The following is a 21,732-nucleotide window of genomic DNA, read 5'->3' on the forward strand; positions in this document are numbered from 1 at the left end:
TATGTGATGGAGCGGTAGGTGATGTGTTAGGGTTATTGGAGATATTGGGGGTAGTAGTATGTGATGGAGCGGTAGGTGATGTGTTGGGGTTATTGGGGGTATTGGGGGTAGTAGTATGTGAGGGAGCGGTAGGTGATGTGTTGGGGTTATTGGGGGTATTGGGGGTAGTAGTATGTGAGGGAGCGGTAGGTGATGTGTTGGGGTTATTGGAGATATTGGGGGTAGTAGTATGTGATGGAGCGGTAGGTGATGTGTTGGGGTTATTGTGGATATTGGGGGTAGTAGTATGTGATGGAGCGGTAGGTGATGTGTTGGGGTTATTGGAGATATTGGGGGTAGTAGTATGTGATGGAGCGGTAGGTGATGTGTTGGGGTTATTGGGGATATTGGGGGTAGTAGTATGTGATGGAGCGGTAGGTGATGTGTTAGGGTTATTGGAGATATTGGGGGTAGTAGTATGTGATGGAGCGGTAGGTGATGTGTTGGGGTTATTGGGGATATTGGGGGTAGTAGTATGTGATGGAGCGGTAGGTGATATGTTAGGGTTATTGTGGATATTGGGGGTAGTAGTATGTGATGGAGCGGTAGGTGATGTGTTAGGGTTATTGGGGATATTGGGGGTAGTAGTATTGATGGAGCGGTAGGTGATGTGTTGGGGTTATTGGGGATATTGGGGGTAGTAGTATGTGATGGAGCGGTAGGTGATGTGTTAGGGTTATTGGAGATATTGGGGGTAGTAGTATGTGATGGAGCGGTAGGTGATGTGTTGGGGTTATTGGGGATATTGGGGGTAGTAGTATGTGATGGAGCGGTAGGTGATGTGTTGGGGTTATTGGAGATATTGGGGGTAGTAGTATGTGATGGAGCGGTAGGTGATGTGTTAGGGTTATTAGGGATATTGGGGGTAGTAGTATTGATGGAGCGGTAGGTGATGTGTTAGGGTTAGTGGGGATATTGGGGGTAGTAGTATGTGAGGGAGCGGTAGGTGATGTGTTAGGGTTATTGGAGATATTGGGGGTAGTAGTATGTGATGGAGCGGTAGGTGATGTGTTAGGGTTATTGGAGATATTGGGGGTAGTAGTATGTGAGGGAGCGGTAGGTGATGTGTTAGGGTTATTGGGGATATTGGGGGTAGTAGTATTGATGGAGCGGTAGGTGATGTGTTGGGGTTATTGTAGATATTGGGGGTAGTAGTATATGATGGAGCGGTAGGTGATGTGTTAGGGTTAGTGGGGATATTGGGGGTAGTAGTATGTGATGGAGCGGTAGGTGATGTGTTAGGGTTAGTGGGGATATTGGGGGTAGTAGTATGTGATGGAGCGGTAGGTGATGTGTTGGGGTTATTGGGGATATTGGGGGTAGTAGTATGTGATGGAGCGGTAGGTGATGTGTTAGGGTTAGTGGGGATATTGGGGGTAGTAGTATGTGATGGAGCGGTAGGTGATGTGTTAGGGTTAGTGGGGATATTGGGGGTAGTAGTATGTGATGGAGCGGTAGGTGATGTGTTGGGGTTATTGGGGATATTGGGGGTAGTAGTATGTGATGGAGCGGTAGGTGATGTGTTGGGGTTATTGTGGATATTGGGGGTAGTAGTATGTGATGGACAGGTAGGTGATGTGTTAGGGTTATTGGGGATATTGGGGGTAGTAGTATGTGATGGAGCGGTAGGTGATGTGTTGGGGTTATTGGAGATATTGGGGGTAGTAGTATGTGATGGAGCGGTAGGTGATGTGTTGGGGTTATTGTGGATATTGGGGGTAGTAGTATGTGATGGAGCGGTAGGTGATGTGTTGGGGTTATTGTGGATATTGGGGGTAGTAGTATGTGATGGAGCGGTAGGTGATGTGTTAGGGTTAGTGGGGATATTGGGGGTAGTAGTATGTGATGGAGCGGTAGGTGATGTGTTGGGGTTATTGGAGATATTGGGGGTAGTAGTATGTGATGGTGAGGTAGGTGATGTGTTGGGGTTATTGGGGGTATTGGGGGTAGTAGTATGTGAGGGAGCGGTAGGTGATGTGTTGGGGTTATTGTAGATATTGGGGGTAGTAGTATGTGATGGAGCGGTAGGTGATGTGTTGGGGTTATTGGGGGTATTGGGGGTAGTAGTATATGATGGAGCGGTAGGTGATGTGTTAGTGTTATTGGGGATATTGGGGGTAGTAGTATTGATGGAGCGGTAGGTGATGTGTTGGGGTTATTGGAGATATTGGGGGTAGTAGTATGTGATGGAGCGGTAGGTGATGTGTTGGGGTTATTGGGGATATTGGGGGTAGTAGTAGGTGATGGAGCGGTAGGTGATGTGTTGGGGTTATTGGAGATATTGGGGGTAGTAGTATGTGAGGGAGCGGTAGGTGATGTGTTGGGGTTATTGGAGATATTGGGGGTAGTAGTATGTGATGGAGCGGTAGGTGATGTGTTGGGGTTATTGTGGATATTGGGGGTAGTAGTATGTGATGGAGCGGTAGGTGATGTGTTAGGGTTATTGGGGATATTGGGGGTAGTAGTATGTGATGGAGCGGTAGGTGATGTGTTGGGGTTATTGGAGATATTGGGGGTAGTAGTATGTGATGGAGCGGTAGGTGATGTGTTGGGGTTATTGGGGATATTGGGGGTAGTAGTATGTGATGGAGCGGTAGGTGATGTGTTAGGGTTATTGGGGATATTGGGGGTAGTAGTATGTGATGGAGCGGTAGGTGATGTGTTAGGGTTATTGGGGATATTGGGGGTAGTAGTATGTGATGGTGAGGTAGGTGATGTGTTGGGGTTATTGTAGATATTGGGGGTAGTAGTATGTGATGGAGCGGTAGGTGATGTGTTGGGGTTATTGGGGATATTGGGGGTAGTAGTATGTGATGGAGCGGTAGGTGATGTGTTAGGGTTATTGGGGGTAGTAGTATATAATGGAGCGGTAGGTGATGTGTTGGGGTTATTGGGGATATTGGGGGTAGTAGTATGTGATGGAGCGGTAGGTGATGTGTTAGGGTTATTGGAGATATTGGGGGTAGTAGTATGTGATGGAGCGGTAGGTGATGTGTTGGGGTTATTGGAGATATTGGGGGTAGTAGTATGTGATGGAGCAGTAGGTGATGTGTTGGGGTTATTGGGGGTAGTAGTATGTGATGGAGCGGTAGGTGATGTGTTGGGGTTATTGGAGATATTGGGGGTAGTAGTATGTGATGGAGCGGTAGGTGATTTGTTGGGGTTATTGTAGATATTGGGGGTAGTAGTATATGATGGAGCGGTAGGTGATGTGTTGGGGTTAGTGGGGATATTGGGGGTAGTAGTATGTGATGGAGCGGTAGGTGATGTGTTGGGGTTATTGGGGATATTGGGGGTAGTAGTATGTGATGGAGCGGTAGGTGATGTGTTAGGGTTAGTGGGGATATTGGGGGTAGTAGTATGTGATGGAGCGGTAGGTGATGTGTTGGGGTTAGTGGGGATATTGGGGGTAGTAGTATGTGATGGAGCGGTAGGTGATGTGTTAGGGTTAGTGGAGATATTGGGGGTAGTAGTATGTGATGGAGCGGTAGGTGATTTGTTAGGGTTATTGGGGATATTGGGGGTAGTAGTATGTGATGGAGCGGTAGGTGATGTGTTGGGGTTATTGGAGATATTGGGGGCAGTAGTATGTGATGGAGCGGTAGGTGATGTGTTGGGGTTATCGTTGATATTGGGGGTAGTAGTATTGATGGAGCGGTAGGTGATGTGTTGGGGTTATTGGGGATATTGGGGGTAGTAGTATGTGATGGAGCGGTAGGTGATGTGTTAGGGTTATTGGGGATATTGGGGGTAGTAGTATGTGATGGAGCGGTAGGTGATGTGTTAGGGTTATTGGAGATATTGGGGGTAGTAGTATGTGATGGAGCGGTAGGTGATGTGTTGGGGTTATTGGAGATATTGGGGGTAGTAGTATGTGATGGAGCGGTAGGTGATGTGTTAGGGTTATTGGGGATATTGGGGGTAGTAGTATGTGATGGAGCAGTAGGTGATGTGTTGGGGTTATTGGGGGTAGTAGTATGTGATGGAGCGGTAGGTGATGTGTTGGGGTTATTGGGGATATTGGGGGTAGTAGTATGTGATGGAGCGGTAGGTGATGTGTTAGGGTTATTGGGGATATTGGGGGTAGTAGTATGTGATGGAGCGGTAGGTGATGTGTTGGGGTTATCGTTGATATTGGGGGTAGTAGTATTGATGGAGCGGTAGGTGATGTGTTGGGGTTATCGTTGATATTGGGGGTAGTAGTATGTGATGGACAGGTAGGTGATGTGTTGGGGTTATTGGGGATATTGGGGGTAGTAGTATGTGATGGAGCGGTATGTGATTTGTTGGGGTTATTGGGGATATTGGGGGTAGTAGTATGTGATGGAGTGGTAGGTGATGTGTTGGGGTTATTGGAGATATTGGGAGTAGTAGTATGTGATGGAGCGGTAGGTGATGTGTTGGGGTTAGTGGGGATATTGGGGGTAGTAGTATGTGATGGAGAGGTAGGTGATGTGTTAGGGTTGGTGGGGATATTGGGGGTAGTAGTATATGATGGAGCGGTAGGTGATGTGTTAGGGTTAGTGGGGATATTGGGGGTAGTAGTATGTGATGGAGCGGTAGGTGATGTGTTGGGGTTAGTGGGGATATTGCGGGTAGTAGTATGTGATGGAGCGGTAGGTGATGTGTTGGGGTTAGTGGGGATATTGGGGGTAGTAGTATTTCATGGAGAGGTAGGTGATGTGTTAGGGTTATTGGGGGTAGTAGTATGTGATGGTGAGGTAGGTGATGTGTTGGGGTTATTGGAGATATTGGGGGTAGTAGTATGTGATGGAGCGGTAGGTGATGTGTTGGGGTTATTGGAGATATTGGGGGTAGTAGTATGTGATGGAGCGGTAGGTGATGTGTTGGGGTTATTGGGGATATTGGGGGTAGTAGTATGTGATGGAGCGGTAGGTGATGTGTTGGGGTTATTGGGGATATTGGGGGTAGTAGTATGTGATGGAGCGGTAGGTGATGTGTTGGGGTTATTGGGGATATTGGGGGTAGTAGTATGTGATGGAGCGGTAGGTGATGTGTTGGGGTTATTGTGGATATTGGGGGTAGTAGTATGTGATGGAGCGGTAGGTGATGTGTTGGGGTTATTGGAGATATTGGGGGTAGTAGTATTGATGGAGCGGTAGGTGATGTGTTAGTGTTATTGGGGATATTGGGGGTAGTAGTATTGATGGAGCGGTAGGTGATGTGTTAGTGTTATTGGGGATATTGGGGGTAGTAGTATATGATGGAGCGGTAGGTGATGTGTTGGGGTTATTGGGGATATTGGGGGTAGTAGTATGTGATGGAGCGGTAGGTGATGTGTTGGGGTTATTGTGGATATTGGGGGTAGTAGTATGTGATGGAGCGGTAGGTGATGTGTTGGGGTTATTGGAGATATTGGGGGTAGTAGTATTGATGGAGCGGTAGGTGATGTGTTAGTGTTATTGGGGATATTGGGGGTAGTAGTATTGATGGAGCGGTATTTGATGTGTTAGTGTTATTGGGGATATTGGGGGTAGTAGTATATGATGGAGCGGTAGGTGATGTGTTGGGGTTAGTGGGGATATTGGGGGTAGTAGTATGTGATGGAGAGGTAGGTGATGTGTTAGGGTTGGTGGGGATATTGGGGGTAGTAGTATGTGATGGAGCGGTAGGTGATGTGTTAGGGTTAGTGGGGATATTGGGGGTAGTAGTATGTGATGGAGCGGTAGGTGATGTGTTGGGGTTATTGGAGATATTGGGGGTAGTAGTATGTGATGGAGCGGTAGGTGATGTGTTGGGGTTATTGGAGATATTGGGGGTAGGAGTATGTGATGGAGCGGTAGGTGATGTGTTAGGGTTATTGGAGATATTGGGGGTAGTAGTAGGTGATGGAGCGGTAGGTGATGTGTTGGGGTTATTGGGGATATTGGGGGTAGTAGTATGTGATGGAGCGGTAGGTGATGTGTTGGGGTTATTGGGGATATTGGGGGTAGTAGTATGTGATGGAGCTGTAGGTGATGTGTTGGGGTTATTGGGGGTATTGGGGGTAGTAGTATGTGATGGAGCGGTAGGTGATGTGTTGGGGTTATTGGAGATATTGGGGGTAGTAGTATGTGATGGAGCGGTAGGTGATGTGTTGGGGTTATTGGGGGTATTGGGGGTAGTAGTATGTGAGGGAGCGGTAGGTGATGTGTTGGGGTTATTGGAGATATTGGGGGTAGTAGTATGTGATGGAGCGGTTGGTGATTTGTTAGGGTTATTGGAGATATTGGGGGTAGTAGTATGTGATGGAGCGGTAGGTGATGTGTTGGGGTTATTGGGGATATTGGGGGTAGTAGTATGTGATGGAGCGGTAGGTGATGTGTTAGGGTTATTGGAGATATTGGGGGTAGTAGTATGTGATGGAGCGGTAGGTGATGTGTTAGTGTTATTGGGGATATTGGGGATAGTAGTATGTGATGGAGCGGTAGGTGATGTGTTGGGGTTATTGGGGATATTGGGGGTAGTAGTATGTGATGGAGCGGTAGGTGATGTGTTAGGGTTATTGGAGATATTGGGGGTAGTAGTATGTGATGGAGCGGTAGGTGATGTGTTGGGGTTATTGGGGATATTGGGGGTAGTAGTATGTGATGGAGCGGTAGGTGATGTGTTGGGGTTATTGGGAATATTGGGGGTAGTAGTATGTGATGGTGAGGTAGGTGATGTGTTGGGGTTATTGGGAATATTGGGGGTAGTAGTATGTGATGGAGCGGTAGGTGATGTGTTAGGGTTATTGGGGATATTGGGGGTAGTAGTATGTGATGGAGCGGTAGGTGATGTGTTGGGGTTATTGGAGATATTGGGGGTAGTAGTATGTGATGGAGCGGTAGGTGATGTGTTGGGGTTAGTGGGGATATTGGGGGTAGTAGTATGTGAGGGAGCGGTAGGTGATGTGTTAGGGTTATTGGAGATATTGGGGGTAGTAGTATGTGATGGAGCGGTAGGTGATGTGTTAGGGTTATTGGGGATATTGGGGGTAGTAGTATGTGATGGAGCGGTAGGTGATGTGTTAGGGTTATTGGAGATATTGGGGGTAGTAGTATGTGAGGGAGCGGTAGGTGATGTGTTAGGGTTATTGGGGATATTGGGGGTAGTAGTATTGATGGAGCGGTAGGTGATGTGTTGGGGTTATTGGAGATATTGGGGGTAGTAGTAGGTGATGGAGCGGTAGGTGATGTGTTGGGGTTATTGGGGGTATTGGGGGTAGTAGTATGTGATAGAGCGGTAGGTGATGTGTTGGGGTTATTGGAGATATTGGGGGTAGTAGTATGTGATGGAGCGGTAGGTGATGTGTTAGGGTTATTGCAGATATTGGGGGTAGTAGTATGTGATGGTGAGGTAGGTGATGTGTTGGGGTTATTGCAGATATTGGGGGTAGTAGTATGTGATGGTGAGGTAGGTGATGTGTTGGGGTTATTGCAGATATTGGGGGTAGTAGTATGTGATGGAGCGGTAGGTGATGTGTTAGGGTTATTGGAGATATTGGGGGTAGTAGTATGTGATGGAGCGGTAGGTGATGTGTTAGGGTTATTGGGGATATTGGGGGTAGTAGTATGTGATGGAGCGGTAGGTGATGTGTTGGGGTTATTGGAGATATTGGGGGTAGTAGTATGTGATGGAGCGGTAGGTGATGTGTTAGGGTTATTGGAGATATTGGGGGTAGTAGTATGTGATGAAGCGGTAGGTGATGTGTTGGGGTTATTGCAGATATTGGGGGTAGTAGTATGTGATGGAGCGGTAGGTGATGTGTTAGGGTTATTGCAGATATTGGGGGTAGTAGTATGTGAGGGAGCGGTAGGTGATGTGTTGGGGTTATTGGAGATATTGGGGGTAGTAGTATGTGATGGAGCGGTAGGTGATGTGTTAGGGTTATTGGGGATATTGGGGGTAGTAGTATGTGATGGAGCGGTAGGTGATGTGTTGGGGTTATTGGGGATATTGGGGGTAGTAGTATGTGATGGAGCGGTAGGTGATGTGTTGGGGTTATCGTAGATATTGGGGGTAGTAGTATGTGATGGAGCGGTAGGTGATGTGTTGGGGTTAGTGGGGATATTGGGGGTAGTAGTATGTGAGGGAGCGGTAGGTGATGTGTTGGGGTTATTGGAGATATTGGGGGTAGTAGTATGTGATGGAGCGGTAGGTGATGTGTTGGGGTTATTGGGGATATTGGGGGTAGTAGTATGTGATGGAGCGGTAGGTGATGTGTTGGGGTTATTGGGGGTATTGGGGGTAGTAGTATGTGAGGGAGCGGTAGGTGATGTGTTGGGGTTATTGGAGATATTGGGGGTAGTAGTATGTGATGGAGCGGTAGGTGATGTGTTAGGGTTATTGGGGATATTGGGGGTAGTAGTATGTGATGGAGCGGTAGGTGATGTGTTAGGGTTATTGGGGATATTGGGGGTAGTAGTATGTGATGGAGCGGTAGGTGATTTGTTGGGGTTATTGGAGATATTGGGGGTAGTAGTATGTGATGGAGCGGTAGGTGATGTGTTGGGGTTATTGGAGATATTGGGGGTAGTAGTATGTGAGGGAGCGGTAGGTGATGTGTTGGGGTTATTGGAGATATTGGGGGTAGTAGTATGTGATGGAGCGGTAGGTGATGTGTTAGGGTTATTGGGGATATTGGGGGTAGTAGTATGTGATGGAGCGGTAGGTGATGTGTTAGGGTTATTGGAGATATTGGGGGTAGTAGTATGTGATGGAGCGGTAGGTGATGTGTTGGGGTTATTGGAGATATTGGGGGTAGTAGTATGTGATGGAGCGGTAGGTGATGTGTTAGGGTTATTGGAGATATTGGGGGTAGTAGTATGTGATGGAGCGGTAGGTGATGTGTTAGGGTTAGTGGGGATATTGGGGGTAGTAGTATATGATGGAGCGGTAGGTGATGTGTTAGGGTTGGTGGGGATATTGGGGGTAGTAGTATGTGATGGAGCGGTAGGTGATGTGTTAGGGTTATTGGGGATATTGGGGGTAGTAGTATGTGATGGAGCGGTAGGTGATGTGTTAGGGTTATTGGGGATATTGGGGGTAGTAGTATGTGATGGAGCGGTAGGTGATGTGTTAGGGTTATTGGGGGTAGTAGTATATGATGGAGCAGTAGGTGATGTGTTGGGGTTATTGGGGGTAGTAGTATGTGATGGAGCTGTAGGTGATGTGTTGGGGTTAGTGGGGATATTGGGGGTAGTAGTATGTGATGGAGCGGTAGGTGATGTGTTGGGGTTATTGTAGATATTGGGGGTAGTAGTATGTGAGGGAGCGGTAGGTGATGTGTTGGGGTTATTGGAGATATTGGGGGTAGTAGTATGTGATGGAGCGGTAGGTGATGTGTTGGGGTTATTGGGGTTATTGGGGGTAGTAGTATGTGATGGAGCGGTAGGTGATGTGTTGGGGTTATTGGGGGTAGTAGTATGTGATGGAGCAGTAGGTGATGTGTTGGGGTTATTGGAGATATTGGGGGTAGTAGTATGTGATGGAGCGGTAGGTGATGTGTTGGGGTTATTGGGGATATTGGGGGTAGTAGTATGTGATGGAGCGGTAGGTGATGTGTTAGGGTTATTGTAGATATTGGGGGTAGTAGTATTGATGGAGCGGTAGGTGATGTGTTGGGGTTATTGGAGATATTGGGGGTAGTAGTATGTGATGGAGCGGTAGGTGATGTGTTGGGGTTATTGGAGATATTGGGGGTAGTAGTATGTGATGGAGCGGTAGGTGATGTGTTGGGGTTATTGGGGATATTGGGGGTAGTAGTATGTGATGGAGCGGTAGGTGATGTGTTAGGGTTATTGGAGATATTGGGGGTAGTAGTATGTGATGGAGCGGTAGGTGATGTGTTGGGGTTAGTGGGGATATTGGGGGTAGTAGTATGGGATGGAGCTGTAGGTGATGTGTTGGGGTTAGTGGGGATATTGGGGGTAGTAGTATGTGATGGAGCGGTAGGTGATGTGTTGGGGTTATTGGGGATATTGGGGGTAGTAGTATGTGATGGAGCGGTAGGTGATTTGTTAGGGTTATTGGGGATATTGGGGGTAGTAGTATGTGATGGAGCGGTAGGTGATGTGTTGGGGTTATTGTAGATATTGGGGGTAGTAGTATGTGATGGAGCGGTAGGTGATGTGTTGGGGTTATCGTTGATATTGGGGGTAGTAGTATTGATGGAGCGGTAGGTGATGTGTTGGGGTTATCGTTGATATTGGGGGTAGTAGTATGTGATGGACAGGTAGGTGATGTGTTGGGGTTATTGGGGATATTGGGGGTAGTAGTATGTGATGGAGCGGTAGGTGATGTGTTAGGGTTATTGGAGATATTGGGGGTAGTAGTATGTGATGGAGCGGTAGGTGATATGTTAGGGTTATTGGAGATATTGGGGGTAGTAGTATGTGATGGAGCTGTAGGTGATTTGTTGGGGTTATTGGAGATATTGGGGTAGTAGTATGTGATGGAGCGGTAGGTGATGTGTTGGGGTTAGTGGGGATATTGGGGGTAGTAGTATGTGATGGAGCGGTAGGTGATGTGTTGGGGTTATTGGAGATATTGGGGGTAGTAGTATGTGATGGAGCTGTAGGTGATGTGTTGGGGTTATTGGAGATATTGGGGGTAGTAGTATGTGATGGAGCGGTAGGTGATGTGTTGGGGTTATTGGAGATATTGGGGGTAGTAGTATGTGATGGAGCGGTAGGTGATGTGTTGGGGTTATTGGAGATATTGGGGGTAGTAGTATGTGATGGAGCGGTAGGTGATGTGTTAGGGTTATTGGGGATATTGGGGGTAGTAGTATATGATGGAGCGGTAGGTGATGTGTTGGGGTTATTGGGGATATTGGGGGTAGTAGTATGTGATGGAGCGGTAGGTGATGTGTTGGGGTTATTGGAGATATTGGGGGTAGTAGTATGGGATGGAGCTGTAGGTGATGTGTTGGGGTTAGTGGGGATATTGGGGGTAGTAGTATGTGATGGAGCAGTAGGTGATGTGTTGGGGTTATTGGAGATATTGGGGGTAGTAGTATGTGATGGAGCGGTAGGTGATGTGTTGGGGTTATTGGAGATATTGGGGGTAGTAGTATGTGATGGAGCGGTAGGTGATGTGTTAGGGTTAGTGGGGATATTGGGGGTAGTAGTATGTGAGGGAGCGGTAGGTGATGTGTTAGGGTTATTGGAGATATTGGGGGTAGTAGTATGTGATGGAGCGGTAGGTGATTTGTTGGAGTTATTGGAGATATTGGGGGTAGTAGTATGTGATGGAGCGGTAGGTGATTTGTTGGGGTTATTGGGGATATTGGGGGTAGTAGTATGTGATGGAGCGGTAGGTGATGTGTTGGGGTTATTGGAGATATTGGGGGTAGTAGTATGTGATGGAGCGGTAGGTGATGTGTTGGGGTTAGTGGGGATATTGGGGGTAGTAGTATGGGATGGAGCTGTAGGTGATGTGTTGGGGTTAGTGGGGATATTGGGGGTAGTAGTATGTGATGGAGCGGTAGGTGATGTGTTGGGGTTATTGGGGATATTGGGGGTAGTAGTATGTGATGGAGCGGTAGGTGATTTGTTAGGGTTATTGGGGATATTGGGGGTAGTAGTATGTGATGGAGCGGTAGGTGATTTGTTAGGGTTATTGGGGATATTGGGGGTAGTAGTATGTGATGGAGCGGTAGGCGATGTGTTGGGGTTATTGGAGATATTGGGGGTAGTAGTATGTGATGGAGCGGTAGGTGATGTGTTGGGGTTATCGTTGATATTGGGGGTAGTAGTATTGATGGAGCGGTAGGTGATGTGTTGGGGTTATCGTTGATATTGGGGGTTGTAGTATGTGATGGACAGGTAGGTGATGTGTTGGGGTTATTGGGGATATTGGGGGTAGTAGTATGTGATGGAGCGGTAGGTGATGTGTTAGTGTTATTGGGGATATTGGGGGTAGTAGTATGTGATGGAGCGGTAGGTGATGTGTTGGGGTTATTGGGGATATTGGGGGTAGTAGTATTGATGGAGCGGTAGGTGATGTGTTGGGGTTATTGTAGATATTGGGGGTAGTAGTATGTGATGGAGCGGTAGGTGATGTGTTGGGGTTATTGGGGATATTGGGGGTAGTAGTATGTGATGGTGAGGTAGGTGATGTGTTAGTGTTATTGGGGATATTGGGGGTAGTAGTATGTGATGGAGCGGTATGTGATTTGTTGGGGTTATTGGGGATATTGGGGGTAGTAGTATGTGATGGAGCGGTAGGTGATGTGTTGGGGTTATTCGAGATATTGGGAGTAGTAGTATGTGATGGAGCGGTAGGTGATGTGTTGGGGTTATTGGGGATATTGGGGGTAGTAGTATGTGATGGAGAGGTAGGTGATGTGTTAGGGTTGGTGGGGATATTGGGGGTAGTAGTATGTGATGGAGAGGTAGGTGATGTGTTAGGGTTAGTGGGGATATTGGGGGTAGTAGTATATGATGGAGCGGTAGGTGATGTGTTAGGGTTAGTGGGGATATTGGGGGTAGTAGTATGTGATGGAGCGGTAGGTCATGTGTTGGGGTTAGTGGGGATATTGGGGGTAGTAGTATGTGATGGAGCGGTAGGTGATGTGTTGGGGTTAGTGGGGATATTGGGGGTAGTAGTATTTCATGGAGAGGTAGGTGATGTGTTGGGGTTATTGGAGATATTGGGGGTAGTAGTATTGATGGAGCGATAGGTGATGTGTTAGTGTTATTGGGGATATTGGGGGTAGTAGTATGTGATGGAGCGGTAGGTGATGTGTTGGGGTTATTGTAGATATTGGGGGTAGTAGTATGTGATGGAGCAGTACGTGATGTGTTGGGGTTATTGGAGATATTGGGGGTAGTAGTATGTGATGGAGCGGTAGGTGATGTGTTGGGGTTATTGTAGATATTGGGGGTAGTAGTATGTGATGGAGCGGTAGGTGATGTGTTGGGGTTATTGGAGATATTGGGGGTAGTAGTATGTGATGGAGCGGTAGGTGATGTGTTGGGGTTATTGGGGATATTGGGGGTAGTAGTATGTGATGGAGCGGTAGGTGATGTGTTAGGGTTATTGGAGATATTGGGGGTAGTAGTATGTGATGGAGCGGTAGGTGATGTGTTGGGGTTATTGGAGATATTGGGGTAGTAGTATGTGATGGAGCGGTAGGTGATGTGTTGGGGTTATTGGGGATATTGGGGGTAGTAGTATATGATGGAGCGGTAGGTGATGTGTTGGGGTTAGTGGGGATATTGGGGGTAGTAGTATGTGATGGAGCGGTAGGTGATGTGTTAGGGTTATTGTAGATATTGGGGGTAGTAGTATGTGATGGAGCGGTAGGTGATGTGTTGGGGTTATTGGGGATATTGGGGGTAGTAGTATGTGATGGAGCGGTAGGTGATGTGTTGGGGTTATTGGAGATATTGGGGGTAGTAGTATGGGATGGAGCTGTAGGTGATGTGTTGGGGTTAGTGGGGATATTGGGGGTAGTAGTATGTGATGGAGCAGTAGGTGATGTGTTGGGGTTATTGGAGATATTGGGGGTAGTAGTATGTGATGGAGCGGTAGGTGATGTGTTAGGGTTAGTGGGGATATTGGGGGTAGTAGTATGTGAGGGAGCGGTAGGTGATGTGTTAGGGTTATTGGAGATATTGGGGGTAGTAGTATGTGATGGAGCGGTAGGTGATGTGTTGGGGTTAGTGGGGATATTGGGGGTAGTAGTATGTGATGGAGCGGTAGGTGATGTGTTGGGGTTATTGTAGATATTGGGGGTAGTAGTATGTGATGGAGCGGTAGGTGATGTGTTAGTGTTATTGGGGATATTGGGGGTAGTAGTATGTGATGGAGCGGTAGGTGATGTGTTAGTGTTATTGGGGATATTGGGGGTAGTAGTATGTGATGGAGCGGTAGGTGATGTGTTGGGGTTATTGGGGATATTGGGGGTAGTAGTATGTGATGGAGCGGTAGGTGATGTGTTGGGGTTAGTGGGGATATTGGGGGTAGTAGTATGTGATGGAGCGGTAGGTGATGTGTTGGGGTTGGTGGGGATATTGGCTGTAGTAGTATGTGATGGAGCGGTAGGTGATGTGTTGGGTTATTGGGGATATTGGGGGTAGTAGTATGTGATGGAGCGGTAGGTGATGTGTTTGGGTTATTGGAGATATTGGGGGTAGTAGTATGTGAGGGAGCGGTAGGTGATGTGTTGGGGTTAGTGGGGATTTTGGGGGTAGTAGTATGTGATGGTGAGGTAGGTGATGTGTTGGGGTTATTGGAGATATTGGGGGTAGTAGTATATGATGGAGCGGTAGGTGATGTGTTGGGGTTATTGGGGATATTGGGGGTAGTAGTATGTGATGGAGCGGTAGGTGATGTGTTGGGTTATTGGGGATATTGGGGGTAGTAGTATGTGATGGAGCGGTAGGTGATGTGTTAGGGTTATTGGAGATATTGGGGGTAGTAGTATGTGAGGGAGCGGTAGGTGATGTGTTGGGGTTAGTGGGGATATTGGGGATAGTAGTATGTGATGGAGCGGTAGGTGATGTGTTGGGGTTATTGGAGATATTGGGGGTAGTAGTATGTGATGGAGCGGTAGGTGATGTGTTAGGGTTATTGGGGATATTGGGGGTAGTAGTATGTGAGGGAGCGGTAGGTGATGTGTTAGGGTTATTGGGGATATTGGGGGTAGTAGTATGTGATGGAGCAGTAGGTGATGTGTTGGGGTTATTGGAGATATTGGGGGTAGTAGTATGTGATGGAGCGGTAGGTGATGTGTTAGGGTTATTGGAGATATTGGGGGTAGTAGTATGTGATGGAGCGGTAGGTGATGTGTTGGGGTTATTGGGGATATTGGGGGTAGTAGTATGTGAGGGAGCGGTAGGTGATGTGTTAGGGTTATTGGGGATATTGGGGGTAGTAGTATGTGAGGGAGCGGTAGGTGATGTGTTAGGGTTATTGGGGATATTGGGGGTAGTAGTATGTGATGGAGCGGTAGGTGATACGTTGGGGTTATTGGGGATATTGGGGGTAGTAGTATGTGAGGGAGCGGTAGGTGATGTGTTAGGGTTATTGGGGATATTGGGGGTAGTAGTATGTGTGGGAGCGGTAGGTGATGTGTTGGGGTTATTGGAGATATTGGGGGTAGTAGTATGTGATGGAGCGGTAGGTGATACGTTGGGGTTATTGGGGATATTGGGGGTAGTAGTATGTGAGGGAGCGGTAGGTGATGTGTTAGGGTTATTGGAGATATTGGGGGTAGTAGTATGTGAGGGAGCGGTAGGTGATGTGTTGGGGTTATTGGAGATATTGGGGGTAGTAGTATGTGATGGAGCGGTAGGTGATGTGTTGGGGTTATTGGGGATATTGGGGGTAGTAGTATGTGAGGGAGCGGTAGGTGATGTGTTAGGGTTATTGGGGATATTGGGGGTAGTAGTATGTGATGGAGCGGTAGGTGATGTGTTGGGGTTATTGGAGATATTGGGGGTAGTAGTACGTGGTGGGCTGGACGTGGGATGTGCCGGCTAGGAGGAGTCCTGGCAGGATCTCTCTGGGAGTTGGTCTGTGGTCGGGAGGTGGAGTGAGGGTTCTGCATGCGGATGCTGGAGATGTTTTCCTCCCTGATATCTCTGTGGCACGGGGAGGAGAGAGGTGAGTGCTCGGGGAGGGGCAGGAGGCGCGCGGCTGCAGTGTGCTGGACTCTGCATGGGGTAAGTTATCTGGGAGGGTGAGGATGCTGCAGTCACCCTGAGCCTGGCATCAGTAGCTTCTCACATCCTGATCTAGGATCTGCGGATCTCGTACTTCTCGCTGTGACATGGAGAATGAGTCAGCAGCCAGTCGCCCGCTGCCCCCTTGGCAGCCCAGCAGTGACTGTGCCAACTCCTTTAGAGACTTCTCATTACCAAACGTATGTGAACCCTGAGCTGCTATACCAGACTCCCTGAGGATTGGCATCCTCTGCTGACCTGTCAACAGGGCATCCACATAGCGTGCCAGCAGTGAGAGAGGGGCAGTTCCTCAGATGGCACTGGCGAGGTCAGAACGGAGGACCGGGCTGCTATCATTCCTGGGATTTCCCCCGGGTGCTGGCTTTATCTTACTTCAGCCGACACCTGGCATTGTGCAGCCTGCCTGGATTGGCTGTGGATGGGCAGTTACAGTGCTGATATTTGATGCTGGGTGGTGACTTGGCAGAGCCCATAGGAGCAGCTCCATCCTGTAATCAGCGGGTGGTGGGGCATTGGCCCCAGGTTGCAGGCACTCTCATGGGACATCGGCTTCAGGAACTAAACTTTATTCTCTGTATAATAAAAAGTTGCACTACTTCCTAATATACTTCTGGTATTAAGATCTCTGCTTGCTGTATGGGCGAGTGGTCACATTTTCGCTCCAGACTTTCTTGAAGCTCTGTATAGATATGTGGGGGTTGATATAGACCTGATAGGAGTCCGCTTGGTGACCTACCAGTTTCCATACCACTATGATCTATGAATACGTTATAGGAGCTGCGAGAGGCTTGGAATATCCTCATGGGTGTTTTATGTCCCCTATGTAATACAGGTTAGGTTTTACTCCGGGAGGGGGGGGGGGTCGTATTCAGTAGGCGTTTGGTTGCCCTGTGGCAACTCTGACTACTTGTCTTAGAGTTGGGACCTTCCTTTATAAGGTGGCAGGATGTTGCCATCATGACTTCCATCAGGAGTGCCGCTCTCTACATCCGTGCCCGGCCCCCATCAATAAAGGGAATGGCATCCCTGGTATTTGTACTTCATCTTGACATACTGTACCCCTGCCACGTATCTGGTGGGCACGGCTTCCTCCATATCTCACAGTGGTCAGTAATAACACGGGGCTGTGCAGTATTGTGCCCTCCCCGCTGTTGGCATCTAAGCAGGGGTCTTCATGTTCGGGGTGCAGAGAAGAGCGGGGCCCTGGACCTTGCGGTATAGAGCGACTCCTCTTCTCAGTCTGTGCAGCCCGCAGCTCCGACATGGCAGCCGACTAATATAAATACATGTGACTGAACACGCCGCAGAAGTATTCAAAATAGAATGTGCCAACACGATGACGGCGAGCGCCGGGGAATGTGAGGGTGCAAACAGATGGGAGCGACACAGCGCCAAGGAGGATAATGTGCCAGCACTCCACAGTGCTGTTATGTAAGGGACTCGGGTCACTGCTGTGCCCCCGCATGTGCCCACAGCATCTGCCTCCCACCTTCTGCCCCTGACTGTAATGCACTACCGCTGCCCCACGTGCCCAAATCTCTGTTTTCCCTAAGAAATAATAGAGGGCTGGGGGTCTTGGCGAGGGGGACAAAAGAGCCTTGCAGCAGCTCCGTCCTTGGTAAGCCACCATGCTTGCTTCTCCGCGCAGACGGTGAACGCTAATGTGTGTATCAGCAGCCACATATACCGTATCCGCCCCTCACGTACCGCTCCTGCTTTGTGATGGAGGGAGTTCTTCTATGGATGTTAATAAAAACTATTTGATTAAAAAACAAACCCTGAAGATTAGTGATAGACCTCTGAGTGATCTTGTAGATTCTCCATGGGTCAGTAATATAGTACGTGGAGATTAGTAATGGAGATCTGAGTGATCCAGTGGATTATCCATCATATCCCTTGGGTCAGTTATATAGTACCTGAAAATTAGTGATGGGGATCTGCGAGATCTAGTGGATTCTCCATGGGTCAGTAATATAGTACTTGAAGATTAGTGATGGAGATTTAAGGGATCTGGTGGATTCTCAATCACTTGCTTATCCACAGGTCAGTAATACAGTGTCCTGATTATTTCTAGGTTTGCTGCTGCCAGAATTAAGCCTTTCTGGGATGAGTGAGCTCCGCTTTCCTGAAGAGAAGCCTCTACTGAGAGGGCAAGACACAGAGATGGTGAGTGCAGTCTGTGATCACCTACATCCAGCAGAAGGATCACCCCACTATCCCTCCGTTCTCCTCGCCTACACAGCAGAGGAAGGATCCCTCCTCTCTCCTCAGCTGCACCCAGAGGAAACCTCTATCCAGCCTCATTATCTACCCCCAGAGGAAGGATACCGCCAATCTCCGCACCTACCCACCGAAAGAAGGAACGCTCCACTCTTCTCACCTAACACTGGAAGCAGAATCCCTCCACTCTCCTCCCCTGCACCCAGAGGAAGGATCCCTTCAACTGATTCTCCTCCAGAGGCAGAATCCCCCACTCTCCTCACTTACCCCTACAAATAGGATCCCTCCACAATTCTCATTTGCAGTTAAGACAAAGCATCCATCAGCTCTCCTCACGTATTCCTGCAGAAAGGATCCCTCCAGCCTCCTCACGTATTCCTGCAGAAAGGATCCCTCCAGTCTCCTCACTTATTTCTGCAGAAAGGATCCTTCCAGCCTCCTCAGTTATTCCTGCAGAAAGGATCCCTTCAGTCTCCTCACTTATTCCTGCAGAAAGGATCCCTCCAGTCTCCTTACTTATTCCTGCAGAAAGGATCCCTCCAGTCTCCTCACTTATTCCTGCAGAAAGGATCCTTCCAGCCTCCTCACTTATTCCTGTAGAAAGGATCCCTCCAGTCTCCTCACTTATATCTGCAGAAAGGATCCCTCCAGTCTCCTCACGTATTCCTGCAGAAAGGATCCCTCCAGCCTCCTCACTTATTCCTGCAGAAAGGATCCCTCCAGCCTCCTCACGTATTCCTGCAGAAAGGATCCCTCCAGTCTCCTCACTTATATTTGCAGAAAGGATCCTTCCAGCCTCCTCACTTATTCCTGCAGAAAGGATCCCTCCAGTCTCCTCACTTATTCCTGCAGAAAGGATTCCTCCAGTCTCCTCACTTATTCCTGCAGAAAGGATCCCTCCACTCTCCTCACTTATTTCTGCAGAAAGGATCCCTCCACTCTCCTCACGTATTCCTGCAGAAAGGATCCCTCCAGTCTCCTTACTTATTCCTGCAGAAAGGATCCCTCCAGTCTCCTCACTTATTTCTGCAGAAAGGATCCCTCCAGTCTCCTCACTTATTACTGTAGAAAGGATCCCTCCAGTCTCCTGACTTATTCCTGCAGAAAGGATCCCTCCACTCTCCTCACTTATATCTGCAGAAAGGATCCCTCCAGCCTCCTCACTTATTCCTGCAGAAAGGATCCCTCCAGTCTCCTGACTTATATCTGCAGAAAGGATCCTTCCAGCCTCCTCACTTATTCCTGCAGAAAGGATCCCTCCAGTCTCCTGACTTATTCCTGCAGAAAGGATCCCTCCAGTCTCCTCACGTATTCCTGCAGAAAGGATCCCTCCAGTCTCCTCATGTATTCCTGCAGAAAGGATCCCTCCAGCCTCCTCACTTATTCTTGCAGAAAGGATCCCTTCAGTCTCCTCACTTATTCCTGCAGAAAGGATCCCTCCAGTCTCCTCACTTATATCTGCAGAAAGGATCCCTCCAGCCTCCTCACTTATTCCTGCAGAAAGGATCCCTCCAGTCTCCTGACTTATATCTGCAGAAAGGATCCTTCCAGCCTCCTCACTTATTCCTGCAGAAAGGATCCCTCCAGTCTCCTGACTTATTCCTGCAGAAAGGATCCCTCCAGTCTCCTCACGTATTCCTGCAGAAAGGATCCCTCCAGTCTCCTCACCTATTCCTGCAGAAAGGATCCCTCCAGTCTCCTCACTTATTCCTGCAGAAAGGATCCCTCCAGTCTCCTGACTTATTCCTGCAGAAAGGATCCCTCCACTCTCCTCAGGTATTCCTGCAGAAAGGATCCCTCCAGCCTCCTCACTTATTCCTGCAGAAAGGATCCTTCCTGCCTCCTCACTTATTCCTGCAGAAAGGATCCTTCCTGCCTCCTCACTTATTCCTGTAGAAAGGATCCCTCCAGCCTCCTCACTTATTCCTGCAGAAAGGATCCCTCCAGTCTCCTCACGTATTCCTGCAGAAAGGATCCCTCCAGACACCTGACTTATTCCTGCAGAAAGGATCCCTCCGCTCTCCTGACTTATTCCTGCAGAAAGGATCCCTCTGCTCTCCTGACTTATTCCTGCAGAAAGGATCCCTCCAGTCTCCTCACTTATTCCTGCAGAAAGGATCCCTCCAGTCTCCTCACTTATTCCTGCAGAAAGGATCCCTCCAGTCTCCTGACTTATTCCTGCAGAAAGGATCCCTCCAGTCTCCTCACTTATTCCTGCAGAAAGGATCCCTCCAGTCTCCTCACTAATTTCTGCAGAAAGGATCCCTCCAGTCTCCTCACTTATTCCTGCAGAAAGGATCCCTCCAGTCTCCTCACCTATTCCTGCAGAAAGGATCCCTCCAGTCTCCTCACTTATTTCTGCAGAAAGGATCCCTCCAGTCTCCTCACTTATTCCTGCAGAAAGGATCCCTCATCTCCAGAATTATTCCTGCAGAAAGGATCCCTCCAGTCTCCTCACTTATTCCTGCAGAAAGGATCCCTCCAGTCTCCTCACTTATTCCTGCAGAAAGGATCCCTCCAGTCTCCTCACGTATTCCTGCAGAAAGGATCCCTCCAGTCTCTTCACTTATTCCTGCAGAAATGATCCCTCCAGTCTCCTCACTTATTCCTGCAGAAAGGATCCCTCCAGTCTCTTCACTTATTCCTGCAGAAAGGATCCCTCCAGTCTCCTCACTTATTCCTGCAGAAAGGATCCATCCAGTCTCCTCACTTATATCTGCAGAAAGGATCCCTCCAGTCTCCTCACTTATTCCTGCAGAAAGGATCCCTCCAGTCTCCTCAGTTATTCCTGCAGAAAGGATCCCTCCAGTGTCCTCACTTATTCCTGCAGAAAGGATCCCTCCAGTCTCCTCAGTTATTCCTGCAGAAAGGATCCCTCCAGTCTCCTCACTTATTCCTGCAGAAAGGATCCCTCTAGTATCCTCACTTATTCCTGCAGAAAGGATCCCTCCAGTCTCCTCAGTTATTCCTGCAGAAAGGATCCCTCCAGTCTCTTCACTTATTTCTGCAGAAAGGATCCCTCCAGTCTCCTCACTTATTCCTGCAGAAAGGATCCCTCCAGTCTCCTCACTTATTCCTGCAGAAAGGATCCCTCCAGTCTCCTCAGTTATTCCTGCAGAAAGGATCCCTCCAGTCTCCTCACTTATTCCTGCAGAAAGGATCCCTCCAGTCTCCTCACTTATTCCTGCAGAAAGGATCCCTCCAGTCTCCTCACTTATTCCTGCAGAAAGGATCCCTCTGCTCTCCTCACTTATTCCTGCAGAAAGGATCCCTTCAGTCTCCTCACTTATTCCTGCAGAAAGGATCCCTCCAGCCTCCTCACTTATATCTGCAGAAAGGATCCCTCCAGTCTCCTCACTTATTCCTGCAGAAAGGATCCCTCCAGTCTCCTCAGTTATTCCTGCAGAAAGGATCCCTCCAGTCTCTTCACTTATTTCTGCAGAAAGGATCCCTCCAGTCTCCTCACTTATTCCTGCAAAAAGGATCCCTCCAGTCTCCTCAGTTATTCCTGCAGAAAGGATCCCTCCAGTCTCCTCAGTTATTCCTGCAGAAAGGATCCCTCCAGTCTCCTCACTTATTCCTGCAGAAAGGATCCCTCTAGTATCCTCACTTATTCCTGCAGAAAGGATCCCTCCAGTCTCCTCAGTTATTCCTGCAGAAAGGATCCCTCCAGTCTCCTCAGTTATTCCTGCAGAAAGGATCCCTCCAGCCTCCTCACTTATTCCTGCAGAAAGGATCCCTCCAGTCTCCTCACTTATTCCTGCAGAAAGGATCCCTCCAGTCTCCTCACTTATAT

At 48.5% G+C, this 21,732-nt stretch overlaps 1 protein-coding gene across 6 annotated transcripts in view; it reads left to right on the forward strand.

Annotated features, from left to right (window-relative positions):
- The window catches only part of NDRG4 (NDRG family member 4), a 78,900-nt gene that overhangs the window by 18,791 nt on the left and 38,377 nt on the right, over nucleotides 1-21,732 (forward strand). For 3 of the 6 annotated variants that reach the window (XM_066583944.1, XM_066583942.1, XM_066583946.1), the window contains exon 2: nucleotides 17,791-17,882. In XM_066583944.1, coding sequence (XP_066440041.1) covers nucleotides 17,823-17,882 — 60 coding nt within the window. In that variant the 5' untranslated portion in view covers nucleotides 17,791-17,822. Of the gene's footprint in view, nucleotides 1-15,560; nucleotides 15,696-17,790; nucleotides 17,883-21,732 lie in introns of those variants that run through there. The other 3 variants (XM_066583941.1, XM_066583943.1, XM_066583945.1) reach the window with 3 other exon arrangements.

This window comes from Eleutherodactylus coqui, chromosome 11 (genome assembly GCF_035609145.1).
Source record: "Eleutherodactylus coqui strain aEleCoq1 chromosome 11, aEleCoq1.hap1, whole genome shotgun sequence".
Taxonomy (NCBI): Eukaryota; Metazoa; Chordata; class Amphibia; order Anura; family Eleutherodactylidae; genus Eleutherodactylus; species Eleutherodactylus coqui.